Source organism: Morchella sextelata, assembly GCF_020137385.1.
Source record: "Morchella sextelata strain SCLS chromosome Unknown scls_1, whole genome shotgun sequence".
Classification (NCBI taxonomy): Eukaryota; Fungi; Ascomycota; class Pezizomycetes; order Pezizales; family Morchellaceae; genus Morchella; species Morchella sextelata.
In genome coordinates, this window is record NW_025408616.1 from 3221196 (window position 1) to 3244194 (window position 22999).

The window sequence follows — 22999 nt, forward strand, 5'->3', positions numbered from 1 at the left end:
GACGATTCCAACGCCGATCTCTTTTTTTAGGCCGTGAATTTCCTTTTCTTCTTCAAACCTAACAACCTATTTCTGGGAAGACAGAAGATATATCGCTATATCTCTCCTCTCATTAAGGGCGCTGTCTGGTTTCTTCTTTCTCTTTCTTCTGCCTTCTTTCTATTTCTCTCTCTGATAGAAAAGGGCACTTGTTTCGAAACGGTCGGAAGGGGGAAAGAAAAAAAAAGGGTTTCGACATCATCGCCCATCGACGCGAACCATCATCACCTAGCAACGATCCACACGCTCTACGATCGGCATTAAGCAGCATTTCACGACCAACTTTTTTTTCCTAATCAACCATCGCTAGCTCGAGAGAGAAAGCAAAGGTTGATTTTTCTTTGCACGGCCTTAAAGGAATTCTTCTAATAACAACACCTTCTATTTATTTTATTTTGAAGGGGAAAAAAAAGAAGAGGAGGAATTAACTATTATTCTATTTCCCTCTCTCTGCCGTTGTTGATCACTATCACATTCCCTTCCGTTTTCTGATTGATTGACGCCTTTCCACCGTCAGTCAACCAAGGAAAGAAAAAAAAAAGAACCGCCAAAATCAGTTCTTCTTCGTCGTCACAGACACCTCCCCCGACACCGTCGTCGCGTATGACAACCCTCTATTCCCACAACCACCACCACCCTCATCCTCCGCCTCCCCTGGAACACCAGCAGCAGCAGCAGCAGCAGCAGCACCACCACCAGCCTACCACTCCTCTGTCCCCCCCTTTCTACATGTCCGCCGCCAACCATGCTGGCTCAAGCAACACCACCTCCTCCTCCACCAACAACACTTCATCATCATCTTCCACAACCGCGCCCACAACAACCACAAAGTACCACTCGTCGGTAGCCGCGGGCGTCTCACCGCCACACTCGTCTCCGCTGCTGAACAACGCCTCGTTCAACTCTTCATCCTCCTCCTCCTTCACCACCTCCTCCTCCTTCACCACCACCTCCTCCCTCCCAAACAACATGTCGCGGCAGCAGCAGCAGCAGCAGCACCACCACCAGCACCATCACCAACAACAACCCACGTCGTCGATGTCGTCCACAGCCACAACAACATCGACAACAACAGCACCAAATTCAACGCTCCTCACGCCGACAAGCTCGGCTGCGGGCACGGTGCCCCCAACCACGTCGCACGAGGACACCGACGGCGACACCAACATGGAGGAGGACGATGAAAAGTCTCACAAAAGGCGGCGGACAAGCAGCCCTTTCGACAGGAACGCACCCACGACCGCTCCCGCTCTCCGCTACAGGAATTCAATGTCGCAGGGATACATGCCCGATGCATCTCCCCCCATACCTAGCGAGCATGAGGTCCTCTCTCAGCCAGATGTGTCAACATACTATTTAGTCTGCCCGAAACGTTGGTTAACCCTACCCCCCCTCCCCCCCTTCCCTCTTTCCCGCCTTCTTTCATTTCCCCCCGTCGCGGTAGGTGTGGTAAAAAAAAAAACAATGAACTTCAATAAAAACAGGCAGAATCAAGAGAAAGAATGAGGGTTAACACGCAACAGCGCATGAACCTTCCTATCCAGACCTTACAGATAACCTGCTCGCCCTCTACGGCCTGCGACCGATCGCCGACTCAGTGGCCCGGTTCAATCCGGCGACGGGCGTGAAGAACAAGCTGCGGAAGAGCTACAAGGGCTTCATCAATGACCTCCCGGGCAAGAACATTGTCGTCACCAAGGCCGCGCAGACGGACCCCAATTCCGCCGGCGATGCCGCCGGAGATGCCAATAAGATGGATCTCTTGGGAACGCTGCTCATGTGGCCGGAGGAGGAATGGCACAACCAGAACGTGCACGGGAAAGAGCTCAGCAAGGGGCTGGACATGAACAAGCTGCGGAAGGGTCTGAATATGACGAAGGGCGATATACCTGGGGTGTGTATCCCTTGACTTGTACCGCCCTCCCCCTCACCCCTCGGGGGGAACAGAAACAAAGCATGCAAAAGTGTTTTTTTCTTTCCTTTCCTGCTGGACAGGGAGGGAGGTGGGTGTTGTTGGGTTGGTTGGTTTGGACAGCAATGACTAACGTGTGTGTGCTTTTCTTGTTCGGTCCAACCAGTTTGACGCCTCGATCCTGGGACTTGAGGATGAGCTCCGCCGGAAAGCTCCGCATGCGACTGCCGCGACCACCCCTGCGGTCGCGGTCGGAACCCCACATGTGAACGGCTCGACGCCGAGCGGCCTGTCGTCTGTGTCTGCGGGCGGGGATGACGCCAGGCCTAAACGCAGCAAGAAGCGAAGAAGGTATGACGATGCCAGTTATGAAGGGTACGGAGATGACGACGAGGACGGCCCCCCGGTGAATAATGGAAGTGGCGGCGGCGGAGGAGACAGAGGCGGCGGCGGCGGAGGTAATGGACCAGGAGCAGCAGGAAGCGGAGGGAGGGATTTGGGAAGCGGTGGAAGAGAGGGGTGGAATGAGGAAAAGAAGAAGAAGAAGCGGAAGAAGGTAATGAGCTCCCTGGGGCTTGATATCCCGCTTTGCAACTTTTTTTTTGTTATTTCGTTGGTGGATGCTGTGGGGGGACGGGTTGGTGCATTGGGCCGCTGCCTCTCTCTTTTTTCGCTCCTGTGGGGTGGTTGCTGCGAATGAAAGAGATTATGGAGGGTCCATTATTCATTTTGGCGGCCGGGGGGCCTGGGCTGGACGGTCGTGTTTGAAGCTGCGCGATATATCTGGTTTTGGAGAATAGAGCGCTGACGTGAATTGGTTGGATTTTAGAACCCCGATATGAGCTCGCCAAGTGCCGGCGGTGGCATGAATATGTCACACCACGCACACCACGGCGGTGGGATCTCGGTACACAGCGGTGGGCTGTACGGACGATGACTTTCCTCGCCCTCGCCCCATGTGCAGATGAGAAACGCCCATCCTCACCCTCAATGCCCCCCCCTCAAATTATCGAATCCAAATAACAACACAACGATAAATATACATAAAAAGTCATTTCGAAATGGAAACCAACAATAACCAAACAACAAATAACAACGTCAACAAAATAATGGAAAAAAAAGGAGTTCTCGCCCGCCGTCTGTCTTTTTTTCCCTTTGTCAGGAAAGTGGAGTGGGGAGAGAGAGGATATGGGGTGGGGGGGGTGGGGGGGGTGGGGTATGAATTCCCCGCTCCCGTCCTCTCCTCCACCGAGAGCTGACTCGGAGCTTTTTTCGATGGGGAAGGGGGGGGGGTGTTGCAGGGTGTTTACCTTTTTTTCTTTTTTTACTGTGCTGTGTTTTTTCCTTGTTTGTGTGTCTTGGTTTCCTGAGTAGGATTTGTTGTGTTTAGTCTTCTTCTTCTATCATAGTGCTTTTTCTTCTTCATACGTTACTTACTTCGTACCTTGGGGCGGTCTCTTCTTCTTTACTTCTTTCTTCTTCTTCGGCTCAGCTCACTTACTTACTTACTTCTTCTTCTTACGATACTTACTTCTTCCTATTCCCGGTTTTGGAACTCTGGTTGGTTCAGCATCTAGCCAGCCCAGTACCGTCCGTACATGCGTACGCTCTATCCCCCACCTCCGTCAGCCAGTGCTGTCACGGCGACTTTGGTGTACTGGATAGACTACGTATTGTACTGCACCCTGTTATGCTACCTATACTGCTTGCCCTGTTATACCATTTTTCCTGTCTTGACCTCACTAGCTAGCTAGCTACTTGGCTACCTACCCTCCTCCGACATTACAAAAGCCCTTCATATATTCACTTCTTTGTCCCTTCTTCTTATTCTAGTATCTTTTTTTTAGCTTCTTCTCCTTTTCTTCTTTTCTTTATTGTGTGGGTTTCTCTTGGGGTTTCTTCTTTTTTCTTTTTTTTTGTTCACACGGATTTTTTTTTATAGATGCCAAAAAAATTGCCGCGGAAAGAGAGGGAGGCGGGTAGTGGGTGGTTTGGATGAGACTTTTTTTTTTCTCTGTTCTTTTCTGCGGCTGGCTGGTTGGGAGAGTGAGTGAGAGGGGGGGGCGAGAGTTGTAGATTTTGTATCTACAAAGCAAACTACCTTTTTTTTTATACGAATAGTTGGTTCTATGGGGGTTCTTTTTTTCTGTTTCTGTTTTTTGTTTGATGGCATTGTTTTGTTTTGCTTTGCTTTTGCTTTGCTTTTGCGTGGGACCTGGAGTTTTTTTTTTTCCTTCTACTTTGCTGATTGATGATCAAGTCTTTTTTTTGTTGATCCTTCTGGACGGATGGATGATTTGCTTTCTTCTACATATAACACCAACACCGCCTTGTATTCTATGTATCTTTGAACTACGGTTCCTTTTTTTTCTTTTCTTTTTCTTTTTTTTTTTTCTCAAATCAGACTGATACTTATGTCCTGTGTTTTTGCTGCGCTTTTTTCTTCTTTCATGTCGTCGGGCTCTCTCTCTCCCTCTCTCTTTCGCTCTCAGAATACCCCCCCTCCGCCTTCTACCTTTCAAACTGTCTATGCTTTGCAACCACACTACCTACCCCTTCACTTCATTTTAAATTCGTTGCCCGTCGCAGAGAGCCTTAATACCTTTCATATGCTTGCATGTTGACAGTGGGACAGCTAAGCGTAAAGAAAGTAAGTACATACAAATAAACTCAAGTTTGAATATACATAAAGCGGGCGAGCGGGCATGGCGGGTTTGGTTGGGTGAGGCTGGAATTTGAACGTTGAAACGATTTCTTTTTTTTGTTGGAAATATAATGGGATCAGAAGTAGATGTATGTAGTTATGTATATACCTGAAGAGATTTTTTTCGGCCGAGAATAAAATGAATGTACGGAGTGAGATGGTCACCCTTTCCCCCTATGTTCCTCTCGAGTTCCCTGTGATGCGGTAATTGGTAGTCTTGCTTGCCTTGCAATTGTCTTGTCCTGAGTATGACTGTTACTGTCTGGGGCAAATAACCTTGTTTCGGGTGTGTAACCCTTGAGTGAGTGCCACCGAGTGGTACAAGAATGATATTGGGCCATCTCGGTAATACGGTTTTTTCCTAGATATTCCACAGGGCGGTTCCTCTCGTTTTTGAATTGATGCAGAGTGACAATTATCTGACGTGGCCAGAAAGGGGGCCGAGGACGATAAGAAACGTGGAGAATATTCCTTCAGTAACACCTTTTTTTTTCCCCCCCCTTTCTCTTCGCTTTCACAAGGCTGGCAGCTGGGTGAAGGATTAATTTGCTGGTTTTGAAAATTCTCCTTTCGAAGCCTCGTTTCGTTTCGTTGGCAATGTGTGCACTACAAGCACATGTGTATGTAGGTACTGCCTGCACTGCTTGTGTATTGTTTCCTTTTTCTTTGTCCCTGACCTCTTGATGTGAATTTATGCCGCTTTAGTGGGGGCCAATATTGATTATTGGTTGTATCGCTACCAATTATTTGGTTGTGATGGTGCCGACCCCGAAACCCAGTCTAACCCCAGCACAGGTTCGTGAATCGGATGAGTTGACTTTAGATACCAGTTCCTGTCATGTCGCTTGCCATTGATTTGGTTTGTTCTGAGATTGCCTGGATCACGTGACAGCGTGACGTGTTGAATGGGTGGGAACATAATTTTAGAATTTTGATCTAAACTTTTCGCAACGTTTCAGATCTGGTTAATGAAACCTTGATAGGAGGTCCTTAGCCATCACGCTTGGTTTCCAGGGGATAGCGCTGTAACCTACTAATTTTTAATATATTTTAAGTTAGGTCACTGTAACTAGATCATAACTAGGGAGAAAGGTATACCTGGGGAGTGACTGTTCGATGAGCTACTTTTGTATCATAAAAAGTCACTCGGCTCCTTGGTCACCTGATGAGCAGAGGTACCAGAGTCATCGGCGAACGTCCTGCGGGTCTGAAACCGATAAGTACTGGGAGATCGCCGTTTTAGATCGACATATTGATCGACAAATGAACCGGCGGCGCGGCCGCGGCCTAAACATACCTCTCGGCATAGGGCTTTTCTGCAAGGGGGTCCTCATACTTATAATGAGATCTAGAGTAACTGCCATCACAAATTTATTGACTGTAGAGGGGTAACTCACGATGAAGCGTAGGGATAAATAAGAGTTAATGCCTCTTCAGAATTCGATCAATATATAATTGTAAGAAGCTTCATGATGAAGACGATAGTTTTTTGAGGGAGAGGGAGCGACCCAAGTTATATAGAAAGAAAAACTAGCTCTGAACACGTGTTCAGCATCGACGTAAGACATGATTAAATCTTCTCCTAGGGGTACAAATGAGACTGAAGGGTTTAGATAAACGTGTACGTATGCTCACTGTTACTGTTACATACATGTCACGATGATCAACTGGCCCTTTAAATTTGTATTCAGTCTAAGGCGAGCACCTCCATTGCCAATATTTCACCTTGAACTTCCTTGGCTAGAGGTGACCACGAGTAGCAAAAGTCAACAATAGCCAAGAATATCTACGCACATAGACTTTGAAGAAACCCTTTTCGATGTCTGGGATATTTCCCCTTGATTTTGGAGAGAGCTACTTTATCAATCTCTGATTTCTTGATTAATAAGTATATATAAGAAATATCTGCTATAAGGATTATCAAGTCCAGGAACGGGTACGCGTGCCTGCATTAAAACAAGCACAGAGGAATATATAGCTAGGGATACACGATCAGGTGTCGTTCTTTAAGAAGTCATATTGTAAGTTATGCTGCTTCGCTTAATCTCCCTGACCAGAACTCCATAGGATTCTAGCTGACAAAACCTTATAGCTTCGTAATCTATCTCCTTACAGATCGCCGCTGTACAGCATGCGACCCGACCCAGATAATAGGTTCCTTAGTCCTGGAAAGATGTGCCACACCTTTATTTGCAACAGCCGGGTTTAGCCGCTCAAGTTATCGCAACTTTTCCTCGTGAGTTTACTTCAATATGGCCGAGATGCAGCGGGACAGAATCATTTGTATGGGGTTATGTCTGCTCATGCAGCCTATCCTAGGATAGATGTGTGTATGCCAGAACAGCGAGCCACTTATCACCCCATGAGCACTCGAGATTATGCCAAATTCTCAGTAACCCGTGTGGACAGTATTCTAAACCTTACTGCATCTATGTTCAGGCATACCTAGCGGATTCTATTCGTAATTGAAGATTCCCATAATCGCTTTCCCTTCGGCTGAGACGAGATGGCCGGAAAGAGCCAAATAATCTCTTTCTTCAGAGATCTCTTTGCATTCCACAGGGAGACGTATGATATCGACCCATGTAGGTCATCTAACTTCGTAAACCATAAAGTTCGGCGAATCGACTGGTTCCATTCGCCAAATTCTTCCGATTGCTGTTAGCAGAAAAAAAAAACATCGCCGTTGGTACTTCCGATAATGAAACCCTGGCTGGCTATCCAAGATCGGGAACCATATCATCTGCACTTATCTGATTATGCTAATACCATGTCAAGTTTAGACGGCAAACACGTTCTGCCTCCGTAGCCGCGGATCATTCCGTTTTCGGTTGTTTCCCGTTGATCATTAAATATCACTCGATGCTAGATGTAGTTAGAAGAACTGATCTATTCATCCTCCCTTTTGATACCGCTGTCAAACAATTACGACTATTCTTTTTCTTATCATTTTTCTCGCATCTCCTTGTCTATTGCTATTTATAATATGAGGGTTCTAGCATTAATTTGCCGACTACTCCAATTGAACTAAGTTGCGTCGGGTGGCTACATACCAGCCTACATCTTTACGTCCGTGTTCAAAAAATAAAATAAAAAAGGGAGAGGAAAAAGAAAGAAAAGAAAACACCTTGAACTTGATAAGGCATTTTAGGTAAATAGGTACGGCTATTGCTTCATGCTGCCTTCATGCTACCTTTATCGATCGATCCTCGACCTTCACCATATACTTTGCGAATCTTCGAACAGAGACCACTCATTCAAAGGAATCGTGCTGATGATGCTTAGTTAAACTCTAGTGTTGATATAGAATATCTTGGCCAATGGTAGGCCAAGCAAGTACATAACCAAGAATGTACTCGGAACTTTTAGCTACACTGGCAGAAGTCTGCATGTCCTGGATCGCTGCTGCATAAGCCATCCCGGAATATCCGGCCTCGCCCCGCTGGCAGGGTGAATCCACGGCACCTCGATAACAACAGTGCATGTGTACGTCAAACAAATTAATATCGGTTGCGTCGTCTGTGCTGTGCTTTAATCGCTTCGGTGATCCTGTCGAAGTTGGTATAAGCCAATTTGCACTCGTTGCGAGCTTGCTGCCTGGTCATATATGTTCCGTAAAGGCCGGCTGCCTTGAGATACAGACAATTCAATGACTAGATTTCAGAGAATAACCCCCCCCTTTAGGGTCTATCAGTCAATCATGTCAGCACCTATCCATATTTCCAAAAAAAAAATCGGGTTTAGTACCCTGCAATGATGACTCGTTGCTATGCAAACACAACTCGGCCTGACCCAGCCATACATTCATTCATTACCCGGTCAAATAATCGCACGGGTACAACGTGGCCATGTCGGCTCTCCCAGGCTGCAAGACTGGTACTCACGCGTACTGGAGTGACCTCTAAGGAGTCCGACTCTTGTAATGGGGTCCACGTGGATGATCATCAGGAGAAAAGAGAAACTACCAGTTGTCAAAAGGAAGAAACGTCATAATCAACCGATGACATTTCAATTTGTGGCGTAGATCAGCTTGGCCTACCTGTGAGCCTACCAATCCACATTTTTCCATGAGCCATTGGCCATTAGTAGAACACACATCATGTGCAACTACCGGGGTGGTGATCTTATCGCCTTCCATCCTATATCCTGGGCCCGGTCGTATATGTACCTGCAGCTGGCAGTCAGGCAGGTATCCAAACGGCTTCCATTGCATCTTGCATCGGTGTTAGTGTTAGGTATCACTCAGGGAAGGGAAGAACCCGAATATGAGTTCCAGTGGTAATGACCTTTGGATCTGCAACATTTCAAACTCGGCAGCGGGTCCCATAGCTGGCCATCACTTGTAACTCACAGGTCTCGTCTGGCCTTGTTTATATATAGGAGTGAACGGAAAGGTCCGTTAGAATGACCTGGCTTTGACCTTCCGCGGTGCATAAGTTTATCGCGGTTACACCAGAGGTATAAACTACATGTACATACTAATACAGCTACATGTCGAACAATATTGCCCTGGTATTCGTGCATGTGCAGTATCCCAGAACACTGACCAACATGCACTCAAACTCCGGCCGTCATGTCAAAAGTTAAAGCACATACTCAATCGCTCTATGTCTATATATTTTTGAAACACACTTGGACCGATATTTATACATCTATTTTACTCCTAATCGTTTCAAGCTCCCAGCCGGCCAGCCCTGGAAGTGTTTCTCTAATCCTCAAACTCGGGCCTGAGGGCGGATATCAAGAAAGACAACCTCTGCAGTATCGGAAAGTCAGCAAAAAATGGTAAACTCGTCTCCACAAACCCAGTACTTACGAATTAGATCCAGAGATCACGAAATCTGTTTCCATGTCTCCTTCCCTAGCATCTTCATCGTTTTTAAAACCAAAACCCAACCTTCAAACCGATCCACCCCACTCTCATGTCCAGGCCCAAACAGCCAGGACCGCAATGAGATGCTCAAACTCAGGATATCGTCAACCCAACTCATTGCTTGTAATTATTGAATCGTAACCCTGAGGATAGAGAGGTCTTCTAGAATGAATGGGAGGTTCTAATGTCGAGGAATCCGGGGGTGTATGTGCTATGTCGTGGCTTGACGCGCGCAATAAGAAAAAAGAACACATCCCTTCGACTTAGATTCAAGTGCATTTATAGTTGGAATGCCAACCCGGGTCACCTCAGTCACTCAGTCACTCAGTACTAATGGGAACCGAGTTAAATGGTTGGCGCTCGGGCCACACCGGCATGACTACATGTAAGCCTAAGCCTAGTGACGTCCATGGTATCGTTATTAAGGTTGCCAAAGTGGGGAAGCCCTGAGTATATCCTAATCGGAGGTGCACAACTTATTTCTACTTCGCTAACAGTGGTTGTGGGCCTATTTCAAATTGGGGTGGGCCAGGGTTAGGGTTAGATTCCCTAGACATTAACTGGTCGCATCAGAATCTATAAAAGGGAGATATAGCATCATGGAATCCCACGGTACAAGGATACATCTCTCCTGGTCGCTAGTATGATTGAATACCTACCCAATCCACGAATTTACTAGGCAATAGTGAATATTTATTATCTATATCCGTCTGAAAGATTAATTAGATCTAACTTAAGCCCATACTCTTATTATTAGGGCATTGAATATTGTCGTAGGGCACCACATCATAGTGCCAACGGCCTCCAAACAAAGAGGATGCTCATGACCTTATCGACCGCAGAGGGTGAGGGATTGAGCTCAACAATATCATATATTAGATCAAACGCAAGGCATGAATTACACTCTTGTTTAGATAATAATATGAGTCTCAATCTATGGTGCGCCCACTCTTAAAGATAACCAAAAGTGACGAAAAGCCAATCGCTTATAACTTCACCACTAAAAAAGATAAAAGGAAATCGGTAAGATAAAAAGTATAGTAATAGTGATGGACTTTAGTTCTATCTTTCAAATTTTTCGATATCTATCATGGTCATGAAGTTATAAGAGACTGAAACCGACTGTTTTTGTATGTAAAAAGTGCCAAGACAGAATAAAGTGGAACAGCATTATACCCATTTATACCCCCCCGAAAAGAAAACCTGACCGAGTTGTGGCAGCGATGCAGCAAAATGGCTAGAAATGAGCACTCTGATAGGCCCATGAGTCCATATTGCAGCCACAATTGTTCCACTTCCGTATACCGCCGTGTCACCTTTAAAAGTGTGTGCACCATACCACGAGTGGTAAACGAGTGATACCGCATGATCGAAGATATTTCTTCCCTATGTCTCGGAACAAAAACTCATTTATGTTGTTCAGTTTGTTCCTATCATTGAGAACCTTTCCGTCCCGGCCCAGTTGTGTTGTGTATGTAAGACTGTGCGCAAGTTTTTGTTTCTACAAGATTATATAGAAGTTATATTCTACCAAGCACCAGAAAGAAATAAAAGTCGAACCTATAGAGTAACCAGTTTTGTAAATAGGTTGATCGAGGTGAACCCTACAATCTATTTGGCTGGCTAGGTGTGTTGCAACGATTGCTACCCCATTGCCTCAAATGATTGTAGAATTGTATAAGTTTAGTTTCAATATCTCTTCAGCGACCAAGTACTAGCTGACAATTCTATGAATCCTGTGATCCTATATCGGCGTGGAGGCTTGGAATAATAGGTGAAATAACGTATAGAAATGTTGGTATTACTAACTCGGTATTTCATTGAGCCTGATTTGGCACTAATCATGAAGTATGGTTCGGTTAGATAGTATTATCCCAACAACAAGAACATTCGGGCCTGGCTAGCTTACTAGAAACCCTTAAATGAGTTTGTTAGGCGTGTAGCCTCCAGTGGTAGGCACCATATTTCCTCTCTGATAGTTAGACTTATATTGACCTTTCTGGTTTGGTGCAAGTAGCGCTGTGAGTTTTTGAATATATGTGATTGGTTGAGTAGTGATGTAGCCAGCGTCCGCATCCTATAGGCTCAGGCATTCATTATAAATTCCCTAACGTGATATAGTTAGTTGTGCGGAATCCCCAGGAGGCTGATAAGTTTACCAATATAAATTATGGAAACGAGTGATATTGTGTGATTCAACTCTCAAGCCTTTCAACAAATTGTCTTCCATGGGGTCGCCAGAGCTAAGGGCCTCATAATGCCCGTTCATTATAGTATATATGCCTTGCTTCTTCGAAACGTCCGGGGAGCCTTCGGAGTCAGTATATAGTATATCTTTTGCTCCCTAAATCCCACAAGCGCATCTATAGCTGTGCTGTGTTCTTTGGTTGATAGTTTGTTTTTGAAAAAAGAAACGTCACCGGCTTCGGGATGATCATAGGGAGGGCTATATTCCACTACCGATGGTACGGGAACCGAAGCATTAACAGTTCAAGCTGGTGAACAGTGTGATAGCCCGCTCCTCCCAAAGTCATCTCTGCAAGTGGCCGGGTGTTCGAGGTAGTATGAATAGATAACCCTCGTACTAAGTGCCTGCAACCTATATATTTTATATCGTTGCTTGATATCCTGTACATGCACAGGCCCTGGCGCTCAAAAGCGGATCTGAGATGGTGTAGTTAGTACCGAAACCTTCAACAGTTCGATGCGAACAGGGAGAATTCCTTTGGCCAGCAAGCACCCCATAACTTGGATACCACTGGACACTCTTCATCTCTATATAGCTATGATCTCTGTTGTGAGAGATCCTTTGGTTTATGCGTCTAGTAGAAAAGAGATGTGATCAGATTTGTGGTTCTGGCCGCTGGGCCTTTGGGTTCTGACGAGTGTAGGCACCTCATGCCCATCCGTCTGATTTACCACGCTGTACGTACTGACTCTATACGTAGTTGATTTAGGCGGTGTCTGGGGGTATGGACATTGAGCCCTGTGTCTGATTTGGTGTGATTGCGCGTAACGAGCAGCAACCTGTTGGTAAGTGGAGAGGATAAACGAGGTAGTGCAGCGTGGCTAAAGGAGGATTAATCAACTGAGCTCTGGGGCCTAGAGCTGCGTGGATGAGCTCTGTGTAGGTAGTGGCGCCATCACCTGCCCTCGGTGTAGCAGAGCTTCTGAATCAGATCGTTAGTTATTTATCGACTCTAACAAACCTGATGTAGTAGGGTAGGTTGGTTGCTTTGAAGAAGTGTCAATGAGCCTGAATAATGGCGTTGCATTTGGATGGGAACAGTTGGATAAAGATCTGATATGTAACCAGGAGATTTTCCTCCAGCACCAGTGACCACGTGGTGTTACTCTAGGTGGCAACTAACCTTCTAAATAAGCTTTGATTAATGTCTTCGCTTTCCCTCTTCTTTCTCCATCACCACTGCCAGGTTTATCTGACATATACAGCGGCCAGCCAACAGACTTCTTCATATAATATCACTCGCTACATCTTGGCGTGCAGAAGCTCTCATCCACCTCGTCCACAAATAGATAAAAAGCAGGCCAAAATCTAGGATGCAACCTTTTTCAGTCATAATTCTTAATATTCAGTTGGAATCCTTTTGACCTGTGAACCTTGGGGTCCTCCTCAAAGAAAAGAGATGTGTCCCATACAAAAAAGGCAATCGGTGATCTGGGGACTCCAAATAGACCCAACTATAAGCTCTTATTGATGGTTACCAGATCATTCGCCATAGTTCCTTAGACGGTTTGAAACCGGCTGTGCGAGTAGGATACAATAACTTGAGCTTGATACTATTTATCTGCAGTGTCGCAGTATACGTATATAATCACAATAGAAAAAAGATACTATAGTGGTATGGCATTCGCAGTTTGTATGGGGGATATACCTTGTGGGACCGCAAGGCTGAGATTCCTCATGGGCCACACTAGATTCGACGGCTAGCTGCATATCAATACCTACACTTTTTATTTTCCTTTTCAGACCGGAGGTGTTGGGCGTTTTGGCTGTTTGCCTGCCATAGCGGTATTTGGGTGTATACATTCGTTCTGGATATGAGCATAGTCATTACCGGAGGGGCTAGCCTGTGATGGCCCTCATCTTGCGAGTTTTCCAGAATGGATATTACTTTTCCTCAGCTGCATCCCGGAATCTTTGATACGGGGTAACATATATGCGTAAGGGGGCGTTGGTCAATTCCTTTATTGGAAGCTGTTTTGCTTACTACAGTAGCAAAACCACAGATTATGCGTGATTAAATAAGTCGCTCAGAGGCGTCCAATCGGATTTCAAATGGATGAATCGGTATTGCTACATGTAACTAGGCTATTGCCTTCCAATACCAGAGCAATGATCACAGATAATCACTCGCACCCCTTGGTGCGGCCAAACCACTCCACTCAAGAAATACGACCGGAGCAAGACAGAGATCCCTTGGATTCTTCAAGAATACCGAGGGGCATTTCCCGCTGTTTTTCAGAAACGTGCCTGGCAAGGTTATCTTGGCTTGGGTCACACGATATCACTCGGTCAACATATTCACTCACTCGGTCAACATATTCACTCACTCGCGCACCTATTACTCGCAGCTAGTCCCAATCCCCAATCCCTAATCCCGATCTTTGAATTCTAAAAGTTTCAATGGCATCAGCCAGCCAGAGCCAGACCCTCGATCATTATCCCTCCCGAAGCCAGTCTACGACGCGGCGCTCGCCGCCCCAACAACCACCGCCCCAGACTTCGCCGGCGCCTTCTTCCTCCTCTGCTGCTGTGGTACCACCGCCACCTCCGTCCCATCCTCCACCCTCGCCCTTTCCCTTCTCGCCACATCCTTCACCCACCTTGCCAGCCACCCCGCCCGCTCCGTCACCACCGGATACTCCTTCCCCCCCTCTTCCTGCGCCCACCTCTTTGGCGCCTGCGGGCCACCGCCACCGCCCAAGGGCGCCGGCGAGCACAGCGCCTCCCAGCTCCCTTCAATGCCGACAAAGTTCCCCGTCTTGCGCAGGACCTCGATCCAGTCTGCGCGTGCCGGCGACCGCGCAGCAAGGAAGATGGGGTAGCCGTCGCAGACGCGCGCTAGCCGCGCCACCATGTGCGCGTGCCGGAGCAGCTCCTTGGGCGGCGTGCTGAGGAGGACATGGCAGAGGAGGAGACTGTGTAGCGCGTCAGTGAGCAGTGGGTGGTAGGTGATTGACTCGGTGGAGTCGGAGAGGAGGGCGGTGAGGGCGGCGGAGGTGGGCGTGGGTGGTGGGGCGCTGGCGGTTGTGAGCGCGGTGCACGGGTATGGGGGCAGAGAGGACGGCGGGGAGGTGAAGAGCGCTGAGAGGGCGTAGACCGGGGGCGGCGGGAGGGAGGTGAAGGGGCGAGAGCCTGTGCTGGTACCGCTGTAGCCGCCGCCGCCGCCGCCGCCGCCGCTGATCCTAGTGAGAGCGCTGCTGCTGCTGCTGCTACCGCCGTTGCTGCTGTCGGAGGCAGTGCTGCTGCTGCTGTTCTGGCGGTAGAACATCTCGAGGAGCTTTTTGGCGTCCTTCTCGGTGTTTCCAGACTCGCTGCCGCGGCCACGCCCCAGCTCCTCGTTCACCTTCCTCACAAACTCGTCTCGAGTCTCCGCCGGCAGCCCGGGCGTGTACTCAAAGTTCCCCAGGAACCTGACAAAGTCCCTGAGCGCCCTCTTTGCATTCGCCCTGACGACCTTCCTCGCCGCCTCCTTCTCCGCCTCCTCCACCGGCGCCGCGCCCGCCTTCGGCCTGTCCAGCGCCGTCTCAACCGCCCCCGCCGCAATCGTCAGATACGTCGACGCCCTATGGAACAGCAGCTGCGCCTCCAGACTCGACGGCGTCTGCTGCTGCTCCTCCGTCGCCGCCGCCGCGCCCCCGCGCGCAACCACAACATCATGCCCATGCCTCGCGGGCCTACACACATTGAGCGCGGCCGTCAGGTCCGCCGCGGCGCTGACATGGTCGTCCTTGAACGCCTTCGTGACGGCCCTAGTCCTCAGCGGCGCGCCCTCGCCGGGGCGCTCCGCAATCACATCGTCGAGCGGGGCGAGACTGGTGCACTTTGCGAGCATGCGCGACGGGATCTTCTCGTGGAAGAAGTGGACGTACTTTGCGTCGGGGTCGTCGGGGTTGCGCTGGAGCACCAGGGCCGCCACGTCCTCGAGGGAGCTGGCGCTCTGCATTGTTGCGACGGAGGCGGCGATCTCGTCGAGGTGGTAGGCGCGCGAGAGCTTCTGGGTGGCGAGCTCGCGCATGCGGTGCTTGCGTTCGCGCGAGAGGCGGGGGGTGGAGGAGGAGGCGGCGCGCACGGCGAGGGTTGTGGCATCGTCGACGAGGTGCCGGATCTGCACGAGGTCCGAGAGGACGGAGGGGTCGATGGGGCGCGGGCGCGGGGCGTGGTGGTTGCTGTGCAGGAGGGAGGTGAGGACCTCGGGGGGCAGCTGGAGCCAGGGGCCGTGGAAGGAGGAGATGTAGCGCCAGTGCCTGCGGAGGTCAGTGTGTGCCCAATTGAGGGAGGGAGAGGGGGAGAGGTGGGTTCAATTCCAGTCCAGATGAATCCTCAGGTCGGCGCCGGAGTGGTATGCTATGATATGGGGGTGAGGGGGGAAGGAAGGGGGGGGGGGCAAACAGACTTATTCCGACAGATGATCAACGCCGACGACGACGCCAGCGCTTCACTCTTCTCCTTTGGCTCTCCCGTGCCAGCGCTCTTATTCTTCTTCCCAGCAGTCTTTGGAGGGTTCGACATGACGAGCGAGTGGGCGAATGGGGGGGGGGAGGAGGAGGAGGGGATCGAGGGGGGGGGGTCGAGCGAATGTGTGGGTATCGAATTTCCCTGGCTCGGAGGGGGGGGGAAGTTTGTGGACGAGAGGAAAAGGTAGTATGAGGTTGAAGAGAATGCCGGTAAGTAGCAAGCAAATATGTAGCAAGTGGATCACGAGCGGGAAAAATAGATTGATTTTTGTGCTGATCCCTCCCTCCCTCTCACGCACACACACACACACACACACACACACACACACTAGGGAAATCCGATATACAAACACCCACACCACAAGCAAACACACTCACACAAAGACCGAGAATAGAAACCTTCAAGAGGAGGGGGGAGTGCGCGCGCGTTTGAGGGTACTAAGATCAGGAAAACCGGGGGTAAAGATATCTAACAAAGAACCGCGACCAATTTGAATTCCGCATACCTACTCTAAATACCCCCCCCCCCTTCCCTCTCCCTTTCCCTTTCACCCCCTATGTATGTCTGTAGATCCCTCTCCCTCCCTTCGCAGCAACAAGAAAAAAAAATTACTTGCTCCTGCCTGCCCGCCTGCCGGCGCATACATATTGTAGTAGATATGTGCTCTACCGCATGGGCGCCAAAGGGGAAAGTATGGATGGATACATGTATGTAGGCCGGGTGGGTGGGTGGGTGTCCAGGACAATCAAAAAAAAAGCAAAAGGCCCGTGTGTGTGGGAGCAGCAGCAGTGCGTGCAGCGTCATGCCGCAGCCCGACACCAAACCGCACTTTTGCTGTGCATGGGGGTAACCTGCTTTTTTTTTTTATATTTTTGCCCCTCAGTTGGCTATGGGGAGGAAGTACTCTGGACCCTGTGGGTAGAGGGGTGAGGGGTGGGGGGAGGTGGGAGGAAGGTAATCTAATCTACGGTAGAGTAGGTAGGTACTCTACAGATGGGATGGAACGTGCATGGTGCGATGTTCCGCTGGGCCTTTGGGGGGGGATCGAGAGTGATAGATGGAGATCTGGGATCGAATTGTGGATAGATACGGATATTGATAGACACAGGTGGTAAAGTACGTAGTAGTAAACTGGTAGTAAAGTAAATACAGCTATGTAGTAGGGTAGCAGGTAGCAGTAGCACATGTAGAATAGTAGACCGTAGTAGACTCGTCCAGTAGCAGTAGGTAGTAGCAGTAGCAAGATAGTAAATACTTTTAGCACAACTTTTCTTTTTGGTAAAAAAATAGACAATATCGAAAACACAAACACAAGAAAGATAAGGATTTTAAAAAAGAAAAAAAGAAACGAAGAAAGCCGCCATCTTAACGTACAAGATTTTTTTTTCTCTCTAACTAAATGACATTACTGCACCGCTTGTTAATCCTTTTTTTTTTATACGCTTGGTGAAGATGTTCACCGTCTGCTCTTGCTCTTGGACTTTGCAGACTTTCTCTGCTGCTCTTCCTCCTCCTCCTCCGAGTCCAGGACCTGGACGTCGACGTCGTCGTAGTCCACTTCGTCCTCGTCCTCGTCCTCGCTGGCCTCGCTGGCCTCGATATCGAAGAAGCCCTTCTCCTCTTCCTCATCTTCATCTTCATCTTCCTCGTCATCCTCCTCTTCCTCCTCCTCCTCCTCCTCCTCCTCCTCCTCCTCCTCCTCCTCCTCCACATCCTCCTCACCCCCCACCTTCCCCCCAATAAAGCTCGCATCCTCAATCACCAACCCCTGCATCCCCACCTCCTCCGGCTCCTCATCCGACTCCTCCCCATCATCCTGCCCCTCCACATACAGCACGCCCCTCTCCTCCTCCTCCTCCACCTCCTCATCGCCCCTCATCACCTTCCTCAGATCCACCTGCGCCCTCAACATATCCAGCCTCCCCTGCAGCGCCAGCAGCCTCGGCAGCGCGCCCGCCCTACTATTCAGCGTCGAATACAGGCCCGCCAGCGTACTCATGAGGTCCGGCAGCGAGACGAGATACCCGCCATGCGCGACGAGCGTCCAGCGCACCCACACGCCGAGGGACCCGGCGCGGCCGGGGCGGCGCGCGATGCGCTCCGCGAGGCGCTCGAGCAGGTCCACGGCGAGGGTCGAGCTGAGGCGGCGCACGGTCGCGATGATGGAGGGCGAGTCCGTGACGTGCAGGCAGGACTCGAGCAGCTGGGTGTCGTGCGTTTTGAGGGCTTGCGTGAGGACGGTGGTGAGGGAGCCGGCGGCGGGGGCGGTGGGCTTCTTGATGGTGGTGGCGGCGGTGGAGGCGGCGGTGGTGGTGAGCGCGGTGCTGTGGAGGGTCTTGACTTCGAGGGCTTGGAACTTCTCGGCGAAGGAGGGCTCGTCGGCGGCGGCGGGGGCGGCGGCGGCGGCGTCTTCGTCGGATGAGAGGTCGAGGTCGTCGGCGTCGCTGGGCGCGTCTTCCATGCCGATGTCCTGCGCGTCGGTGCCGCCGACAACGACAGACTTACTCTCGTCGACCGAGGCCTTCCCCAGGTCCTTGACGCCGTTCAGCGTCGAGCCAGTCGCCGCGCCACCACCGCCGACACGGACGGTGCTCGTGCGCGCAATCTCGACCGTGCCGGTCAGGACCAAAGACCCCGACTCGGCGCTGGCCCAGCGGAGCTTCTCGAACTCCATGTTGACGCCGCTCTCGACCCAGGCAACGACGATGTCGTCGCCCTGGACCGAAGCGTCCGCGATCGCCACGCGCTCCTTGCTGCCGGGGCGGACCACCGTCACCTTGGCGGCGCCCTTCTTGGTGAGCGCCTTGCGCTTCCTGGCGGCGGTTGGGGATGCCGCGGCGTCGGCGGCGCCCGCGGGGTCGAAGGGGGCGGTGAAGAGCTCGACGAGGCCGTCGGTGGTGACGGCGAGGAGGAGGTCGGCGGTGGGGCAGACGGCGATGGATGTGACGTCGGCTTCGGCGACGAGGGCGCCGATGCTCCTGGACCCGGCGAGGGCGAAGACGTTGATGAAGCGGTCCGAGTCGGCGGCGGAGAGGAAGCGCGTGTGGTCGGGCGAGGTGGCGAGGGTGTGGATGGGCGTGGTGTTGGCGGTGAACTTTGCGGGTGCGGTCATGCCCGGGTTGTGGTGGTTGATGGCGTAGGTTGTGTGCGAGGCGCAGAGCACGGCGGCGGGCGGCGCGTAGGCGAGGCGGCGGATGGCGGCGTCGGGGAGGTTGATTGTTCTGGGTTTTTTTTTGATATCGAGTGAGCGGGGTGGTAATGATTGGAAATGCAGGTGAGGGGGGTTTCGGTGTGCAACTGCAGGGGAAGAAGGGAGTTTTGTGGGTCTTTGTACGAGATGTCAGGAATATATGCAATATATCCCAGCATCCCCAGCAGCCCCAGCATCCCCAGCAGCCCCAGCAGAGCCCAATCGACCCCAAGATTATGCAAAAAAGAACTGTAACATACCTCATCTGCAGCCTCCTCCTCAGATCCCACTCAACCAGCTTCGCATCAACCCCACAACTCCACCCCCTCCCCTCCTCCTTCTCCCCCGAAAACACAAACTGCCTCACCTCCCCAATATGGCCTCCCTCCAGCACGCCGACCACCACGCCCTCACTCGGCGAGAACAGCAGCACCTCCCCTCTACTCGTCGCCGCCGCAACCACCACCGCCGCCTCCTCGGCGCCGCCGCCGTCGACCCTCTTGCGCTTCTTCTTTGCGCCGGCGGCCGCCGCGGCGGCGGCGCTGGGGACGGTGCCCCAGGCGAGCGAGTTGACGGACACGCCCTTGTCGAGCGCGTGCTCGCAGCGCAGACGGCCGGTGACTGTGTCGTGGATGCGCAGCCGCACGGCGTCGAGGCCCAGGATCGTCGAGGCGAAGAGCGACAGGCGCAGGTGCGCGGGCGAGAAGGCGGATGTCAGCAGCGGGGTGGCGGAGGGGGTGGTGAGCTTTGAGGGCCCGCTGGACTTGGTGGCCGTGCTGGCTGTGGTGGGCTTCTTTTGGACCATTGTGTGTAGTGGGTTCTGGTGGGGCCAATTGGATAATTATTATAATATGTATATATATACGGTGCTGTATATGGGATCCTTTAGAAACCAAAGGAACAGAGCAGCTATTATTGTAGCTGTGTCAGTGTCTCTGTGTTGAACTGAATTGAGTCGAGCAGGCCCGTTATCGGTGGTGGAGAGTTGTTGCGAGGATAGGTTTTTTCTCTCCCTCGTGTGGTTTTGTTGTGTGCGGGCTCGAACTTTTTTTTTCTTTGCGGTGGGAAACTTTTTTTTTTTTTTTTTTCCCTTTTTTTGGCTAGGGACTGTTAGTGCCGTAGTCAGCGTACATCAGGGCACTGCAAAACTCGCTGTGGGCAGCACCACGTGACGGACAGGCAGGGTAATCGAGGGCATCCCTCAAACAACACGTTCCAGCGCTGTACTCGCAATCCCGCTCACCGCTCACCGCTCACCGCTCACCGCTCACTCCTTCTCGACGGCTCCTGGAGACTCGATCCAAGAGGGCATGAATGTCTGATGGAGAAATTCCACCCCTCACTGCGCGAGTGCGCGATTGTCTCGACGGCGTTCAAGCTGCTGCTGATCCCCACATAGTCAGTATTGTCCCTGGGCTTCATTCAGTAGTTGTGCTAGGAGTGGTGGAATGGCAGTCGGGGGGGCTGGAAGCTGATCTGAGCAGTAAATCTACAGACTTCGAGGTCCACCGCAACTGGCTGGCCATCACACACTCTCTGCCCGTCAAGGAGTGGTACTTCGAGGTATGCCTCACCGCTAGCTTCCCTAATCCTGCGTGCGTCGCCGGAGCTACTAGTACCAAGACCTGACCGCGGAGCTCTAGAAAACCTCGGAATGGACGCTCGACTACCCGCCCTTCTTCGCGGCGTTCGAGTGGTGCCTCAGCCAGGTCGCAAAGTACTTTGACCCGGCCATGCTCGAGGTGCAGAACCTCAACTACGCCAGCACGCAGACCGTCTACTTCCAGCGCCTGTCTGTCATCTTCACCGAGCTGCTGCTCGTCTTTGCGCTCCAGAAGTCAGTTTCCCTCCCCAGCACCCCCCGGGGATGCCTTGTTGGCGGGGGGAGGAAAGGTTCTAACCAGAGGTGCCGTCGCTGCTCGCTAGATACATCACCACGGCCCCGGAAGCGTCCAAACGCACCGCACACGCCGCCGCCCTCTCGATCCTGCTCTCCCCGGGCCTGCTCATCATCGACCACATCCACTTCCAATACAACGGCTTCCTCTACGGCATCCTGCTCCTCTCACTGGTCCTTGCGCGCTCGCCGTCCACGCGGCTGCTCTCAGGCCTGCTCTTCGCCGCGCTGCTGTGCCTGAAGCACATCTACCTCTACCTGGCGCCGGCATACTTTGTGTTCCTGCTGCGCGCCTACTGCCTCGGCCCGCGGTCGGTGCTGGACATCCGCTTCGCGAACTGCGTCAAGCTGGGGCTGGGCCTGCTGGCGGTGTTTGGCGCCGCCTTCGGCCCGTTCGTGTATTGGGGCCAGATGCCGCAGCTGGCTGCGAGGCTGTTTCCGTTTAGTCGCGGCTTGTGTCATGCGTACTGGGCGCCGAACGTGTGGGCGATGTACTCGTTCACGGACCGCGTGCTGATATACGGTACGTACCTTTCTCCCTTCCTTCCCGGGGGGTGTAGCAGGGCGAATTGAGCTGAGCTGATCTAACACGCCGTAGTCGCCCCCCGCCTAGGCCTCACCGTCGACCCCAGCGCCCTCACCAGCGTCACCCGCGGCCTCGTCGGCGACACCTCCTTCGCCGTCCTCCCCAACGTCACCCCACGCACCACCTTCCTCCTCACCCTCCTCTTCCAGCTGCTCGCCCTCCTCAAGCTCTGGCTGCGCCCCACCTTCGACACCTTCCTCGGCGCCGTGACGCTCTGCGCCTACGCCTCCTTCCTCTTCGGCTGGCACGTGCACGAGAAGGCCGTCCTCCTCATCATCCTCCCCTTCTCCCTGCTCGCGCTCAAAGACCGGCGCTACCTCGGCGCCTTCCGCCCGCTCGCCGTCGCCGGCCACGTGTCCCTCTTCCCGCTGCTCTTCACGGCCCCCGAGTTCCCCATCAAGACCGTCTACACGGTGCTCTGGCTGCTTGTGTTTTTGTCGGCGTTTGACCGCCTGGCGCCCGTGAGTGTGGGGCAGCGCCGGTTTTTGCTGGACCGGCCCGCGACGCTGTTTATTGTGGTGAGCGTGCCGCTGGTGGTGTATACGAGCGTGCTGCATCCGCTGGTGTGGCGGGGGAGGTGGGAGTTTGTGCCGCAGATGTTTATGAGTAGCTATGCGGCGGTCGGGGTGGTGGGGAGTTGGGTGGGCTTTAGTTGGTTGTATTTTACGGCGTAGTGGTAGTTGGGGGGGGGGGGGGCGTGGGGAGAAGCGGTGGGTTTATGTAGAGATAGATATCAATTTGACATTTTCTGGTTTTTTTTTTTAGTTTGGTTTCTTGGTTTCTTGGTTTCTTGGTTCGTCTGTTTTGTCTGGCAAAGTGATATCTATGATGCGGTTATACGGATGAGAGTACAAAGGCACATTCCACTCCATCAGGTACTGGCATCCGCAGCACTTGTCCAACTCCATACCAAAAAACCGCATAACCCCCCCATAGATTATTCCAGAAAGAAAAGGAACGAAAAAAAAAAGTCAGAACCTCTCTCTCTTGTTATCTGAATTTCAACCAAGTCGGACGGTGTGCCCGCGTGCCAAGACATGGCGAGTGATAAGTTATGATTTACATCTGGGGGTCGGCCCCTTCCTCTACTATAGT

The 22999-nt window shown here is 51.6% G+C and overlaps 5 protein-coding genes across 5 annotated transcripts; 2 read left to right on the forward strand and 3 right to left on the reverse strand.

The window, feature by feature from the left end:
* Positions 1-642: 642 nt before the first annotated feature.
* H6S33_000848 (uncharacterized protein) lies at positions 643-2888 on the forward strand (the record flags this gene model as incomplete). Its single annotated transcript, XM_044832270.1, has 4 exons — positions 643-1411; positions 1563-1933; positions 2118-2507; positions 2781-2888. The coding sequence occupies 4 exons, from the start codon at positions 643-645 to the stop codon at positions 2886-2888; spliced, it is 1638 nt and encodes a 545-aa protein (XP_044700407.1).
* A 6599-nt stretch (positions 2889-9487) lies between these two features.
* On the reverse strand, positions 9488-9646 carry H6S33_000849 (uncharacterized protein; the record flags this gene model as incomplete). Its single annotated transcript, XM_044832271.1, has 1 exon — positions 9488-9646. The coding sequence occupies one exon, from the start codon at positions 9644-9646 to the stop codon at positions 9488-9490; it is 159 nt and encodes a 52-aa protein (XP_044700408.1).
* A 4585-nt stretch (positions 9647-14231) lies between these two features.
* H6S33_000850 (uncharacterized protein) lies at positions 14232-16285 on the reverse strand (the record flags this gene model as incomplete). Its single annotated transcript, XM_044832273.1, has 2 exons — positions 14232-16020; positions 16170-16285. 2 exons carry the CDS (start codon positions 16283-16285, stop codon positions 14232-14234), a joined length of 1905 nt encoding a protein of 634 aa, XP_044700409.1.
* A 1402-nt stretch (positions 16286-17687) lies between these two features.
* Positions 17688-20226, reverse strand: H6S33_000851 (uncharacterized protein; the record flags this gene model as incomplete). The annotated part of the gene is made up of 2 exons (XM_044832274.1): positions 17688-19452; positions 19682-20226. 2 exons carry the CDS (start codon positions 20224-20226, stop codon positions 17688-17690), a joined length of 2310 nt encoding a protein of 769 aa, XP_044700410.1.
* Positions 20227-20742: 516 nt separating this feature from the next.
* Positions 20743-22578, forward strand: H6S33_000852 (uncharacterized protein; the record flags this gene model as incomplete). The annotated part of the gene is made up of 5 exons (XM_044832275.1): positions 20743-20819; positions 20906-20984; positions 21065-21258; positions 21348-21841; positions 21917-22578. The coding sequence occupies 5 exons, from the start codon at positions 20743-20745 to the stop codon at positions 22576-22578; spliced, it is 1506 nt and encodes a 501-aa protein (XP_044700411.1).
* Between the last annotated feature and the right edge of the window lie 421 nt (positions 22579-22999).